At 43.5% G+C, this 5032-nt stretch overlaps 1 protein-coding gene across 1 annotated transcript; it reads right to left on the bottom strand.

Moving 5' to 3' along the window:
* Positions 1–2917: 2917 nt before the first annotated feature.
* Positions 2918–4696, bottom strand: LOC130979332 (uncharacterized). The gene has a single exon (XM_057902748.1). It carries the CDS (start codon positions 4694–4696, stop codon positions 2918–2920), a length of 1779 nt encoding a protein of 592 aa, XP_057758731.1.
* Between the last annotated feature and the right edge of the window lie 336 nt (positions 4697–5032).

Consider the following 5032-nt stretch of genomic DNA (forward strand, 5'->3'; position numbering starts at 1 on the left):
ATACAAGCTAAGGTTCCCGAATAATCTATATATGATTCACCCTGTGAGTAATCACTATTAATATTGTTGCCTATCAAATCCCATAATGTGTGAATTAAAATTTTGTACTCATTAGAGGATACATACAATTCCACAAAGCCAAAATCCCCGTCAATAATAGATGCATGCATGGCTGGCTACATAGTGCATTATATATACTTATAGGTGGCGTTTAGGCAAGGGGAAAAAACCCTTTATTCTATGACTTGTATTATTCAAGAGTGTGGTCAAATTATCTTGGCCATTCATATGCATATAGCTAGGTATTACCATCTCTTTCAGCTTTTTACAATATGGTCACCCGTTTGTTCTGAATTGTGTTATTTATGCACTTGAAATTGAGATATTTATAAACATCAAAATTTAAATTAATAAAATTATCAGTATTTATATTATATACAGAATATGGTGTTCATTTTTTTTTCTTTTCATGTTTGCTAGCTTAGGTGTGATGCCAACATGTTATCTCAAAAATATTATTTATACATTAAAACCAGATATAAAAAATAGTTATAATATATTTATATAAAATTTGGTAAATTTTTTTTTCCAATTTTGCAGCACATTTATGGATATTAAAACTAAAGAAGAGATTTGTTAATGTACATATAACATAGTTGATATATAAAATGTACTAAGAGTAAACATTTAATTAAGAATCTTTCACTAATATAAAACGTCTTTAACTATTAAGTCAAAATCTTCCATTAAAAATTTTATAATTTTATTTATATAAAAGTCAAATCTATTTAAAAATATATAAGTACTAACTTACAACAATATTTTAGCATAAAGATTTATACACATAGGCACATCAGCACACGCCCGCACAATAAATTGGTCAAGTAGTGATAAACAAATTCATTATTTTGCTCATTAAAAAGTATAAATAACTAATTCTATGTGTAGCCAATTTAAATAATTTTTTCAAAATTTTTAAAATTTTAATTTTAAAATTTAAAAAAATTAAAATTAGATTCATAAACACAGGCCATCCAATAAGCCTCAATACTTAACGCGACCTCCCACTCCAATTCCTCTCCCCCATGACATTGCGATCTCCCTCGCAATTCCTCTTGAGTGCCCTCAACTTTTTCTCTCCGTGGTGTCGTGCCCCTCTCCCTCCAACCGTGATTATTTTTGCGCCTCTCCATGCAACACCTCGTTTTGCGATGGTGTGTCCTCCTACTCCGAATCCTCTCACCGCGATGCGCGTGCTTCCTCCTACAATCTCTGGTACCGGAATGTCTCTCCCTGCAATTTGTCACCCTAGGCACGACGCCGCGCATTCTCTCTCTGAACCCTCTTCTTTTTCTCCTCTTCTTCTTAAATTTTGAATGATTTTTTTTACTCATTGTGGATTTTTTTTCTTAAAGTTTCAAATATGTTTTTATTATATGTTTTGGATGTTTTTCATTTTAGGTTTTTGATATTTTTTTAAGGGTAAAAACCCATAATAAGCCAACTGGCTCAAAAAATTACGTAAATACGCCAAAGCAAAAATCGTTTCAGCAATAAGCCAGATCGCATTTTTATATAATTCGAACCAGGTTGGTTCGAACTCTATTTGTTAGTAAATGGAACCAGGTGAGTTCGAATTAGGGTTTTTTATTGGTAATAAATCGAACCAGCCTGGTTCGAATTAAGAATGAAGGTAATTTGAACCAAGGTGGTTCGAATTATAGAGAGAGAAGGTTTCCTTGTAATTCGAACCGAGCTGGTTCGAATTACACCAATCATAGTTCGAACCAGGCCGGTTCGAATTAGTGTGAGACTGACTGAGCTGTGTATCTATGGACGAGGCAGATCCGAATCGGCCAAAGAGTTGCGGCCTATATCGCCAACCCGGACACAATTTAATAAGAAAAAATAAACACTAAACTGTTTCAAGATTCATTGATCATACAAAATGAATGTCCCAGGACACAAATAAAAAAAAACATAGGTAAACAGACTTTAACATAACAAAAAAAGTACAAACCACTATCATACATGATTGAACTTTAAAGAAAAAAATACTTAATTAAAGAAGCCATATTCATTACTACTCGCAACAATCAAACTAAAAGTCATGTGCACTAATGTAAATAATACTGACACTAACAACATGGGAAATAATCTAAATAACTCTAAGACTAGCAAGATGCGCACTAATGTAGATAATGCTAACACTAACAACATGCATACTAATGGTGTCCTGTCTGAGACGAGCCTCCAACCTGTGGGCAACTACGTCGTGTGTGTCCGGGTTGGCAACATAGGCCGCACCTCTTTGGCCGATTCGGATCCGCCTCGTCCATATTCGTCCGTATCCTAGTGGATCTAGGATGACCCTCTCTGGCACGCCTCTTGTCAGGGTCTGGAATCACCGTGGGCCCGTCGTAAGGTGGCCAGAAGCCCTCCGGGATCGGAGGTGTGAATCCCATCCGATACACATTGAACACCGAGCTAATCTGATAGACGCTGTGAACGTAAGAGGTCCAGGTGACCCGTGAGTATGCACAGCATGCAAGTGCGTGCTGACACGGGAAATGAAGAGCCTGGAAGTACCCGCAGTCACATGTCCGAGAGGCAAGGGATACTCTGTAAGTACCCAAGGAGAAAGAACCAGTCGGAGTGGTCTCTGCGACAGTGAACTCGGAGTTATCCCGGTCATACAGCGTCACCGTGAAGCACCTGGCCGTCTTCATGTTGGCCTCAATACACTTCACCAAATGCTGACTGAATTGTTGTCCTGTTCCCATCTGGGCCTCAGCCTCTCTCCCCTTGCGAACAAACAGTTCCGCAAGCCTACAATATGTTGCCTTCACCAGGGATGCTACAGGGAGATTTCTGACCCCCTTCAGGATAGAGTTCACACACTCGGAGATGTTCGTCGTCATGTGACCGAATCTCCGCCCCTCATCACGATGCTGAGTCCACAACGAGTAATCAATCCGGTCGCCCACTCACACATCGCCGGATCTTCAGATCGCAGGATATCAAACCAGTAATCAAATTCAACCTCGGTCTTCGCATACGCCGCGTTCACTAGTAGCCTCCTAGCGTCTTTGCCCTTGAAGGTTAGGGCAAAATTAGCCGCTACGTGTCGTATGCAGAATGCACGGTACGCAGATGGCGGTAGCCAACCGCCGTCAGGGGCCTCAAGCGCAGCCTTGATGCCGTTGTGCCTGTCCGATATAACCAGCAGACCGGGCTGCGGGGTCACGTGCTGTCGAAGGTGCGAGAGAAAGAATGTCCAGGATTCCGCATTCTCACCCTCTACTAGTGCGAATGCGACAGGTAGAATGTTCGAGTTCCCGTCCTGTGCAATCGCGATGAGCAACGTCCCCCCATACTTCCCATACAGATGTGTGCCGTCAATGCTCACTAGCGGCTTGCAATGACGGAATGCCTCGATGCACGGCGGGAAAGTCCAGAAAAGCCTGTGAAAGTACGCTTGAGACTCGTCCACTTGTCCTCCAACTCGAACCGGGGTCGTCTTAAGGACGACAACACTACCAGGCATCGTCAGCTGCACACCCAACACCCACCTAGGCAGGTCGTTGTAGGACTCATCCCAGTCACCGTATATGATGGCAATAGATTTCTGCTTCGCCATCCAAACCCTCCGGTAAGTCGGCCTAAAACCAAAGTGCGCTGTCGTGGCGTTCAGGAGCACCTTGATGCTGACGGATGCATCGGCCCTAACCATTGGCATAATGAACGCCGAAATCACATGATAATCCAAACTCCTGTGGTCACTCGAGATGGATGTGGCCAGGCAAGTGTGAGGTCCATTGTACCGTTTGACCTCCCAAATGCCCTTGCGCTTCCGGAGACTCAGTCGAATCAACCATGTGCACCCATTCCCAAACTCGGAACACTTGCCCACATACCGGCGGTGATCGGACTCCACCACCTTGTACTGTACCCCTCGCCGGATGCTGTAAGTCTTCACACTTAAATGCGCCTCATCTTTATCCTGGAATTGCTGACCAACCTGGAACTCTGTCAGACCAGTAGTCCCTTCCGCATCTCTAGCTCCGAATCCAACAGCATGCCCTACAACCCCCTCATGTCTCATGGCGTCCAAGTCCAACGAGGAAAAATGTGGTGGATACTGCTGTGTGCCAGAGCTAGAACCACCTACCTCCAATGCAGGCCCAGTCGCTCCAATATCATCAGCGCTATCATCGTCAATCATATCCGGCTCGACGTCATCCTCCTCTTCATCGTCCAAAAAACCGTCTCCTACGCCAACAGGTGCAACTCCCACTAAAGCGTTCGGCAAATTTTCCCTTTCCACAGACTCGTCGCCTTCGATGCCATTGAGGTCAACAGCGAAAGATGGGGAGGCGACATGTTGGACCACTGGTTCGTACACAGGGACGGACGAGGAAGCAACGGCAGGCCGGGAACTAGAACCTGCTGGATTCGCTACAGTGTTCGTATTCCTGTTCGAACCGCCGGAGCTGGATACAACATCAACCAGCCGTGCCAACAACTCCGGTGTCCTCACCTCCGGAAACTGCCGCCGACAAAGAAACATTACTTGCAAGTCCACATCATTATTAATCGTGAAGCAATCATACTTCACCGTATTCTGTAGCACCGTGACTGGAATGCGATAGAAAAACTTCTTTACCCGCTTCGCACCCTCCAGACCGAGCTTCATTAGTACAGCGCTAACAAGGTCATCATAACTCGTCGTAGATGTTATGACAATACATAGAGGATTCTTATCTGTGAACTTTACTCCGGAACGAGTTTTCTATTAACAGATCCTCTGTGGTGCACCAAAACCACAAAACTCTCCTCACTAGCCATCCTACTCCCTCTAATGAGACTAACTCACGTTTGGAACCATATATATACAGCTCAGTCTCACACTAATTCGAACCGGCCTGGTTCGAACTATGATTGGTGTAATTCGAACCAGCCCGGTTCGAATTACAAGGAAACCTTCTCTCTCTATAATTCGAACCACCTTGGTTCGAATTACCTTCATTCT

The sequence above is a fragment of the Arachis stenosperma genome, chromosome 5, assembly GCF_014773155.1.
Source record: "Arachis stenosperma cultivar V10309 chromosome 5, arast.V10309.gnm1.PFL2, whole genome shotgun sequence".
NCBI lineage: Eukaryota > Viridiplantae > Streptophyta > Magnoliopsida > Fabales > Fabaceae > Arachis > Arachis stenosperma.

Excerpts from the sequence above, each read along its gene's own strand:
- LOC130979332 (XM_057902748.1), bottom strand. The coding sequence starts at position 4,696 with ATGAAGCTCGGTCTGGAGGGTGCGAAGCGGGTAAAGAAGTTTTTCTAT.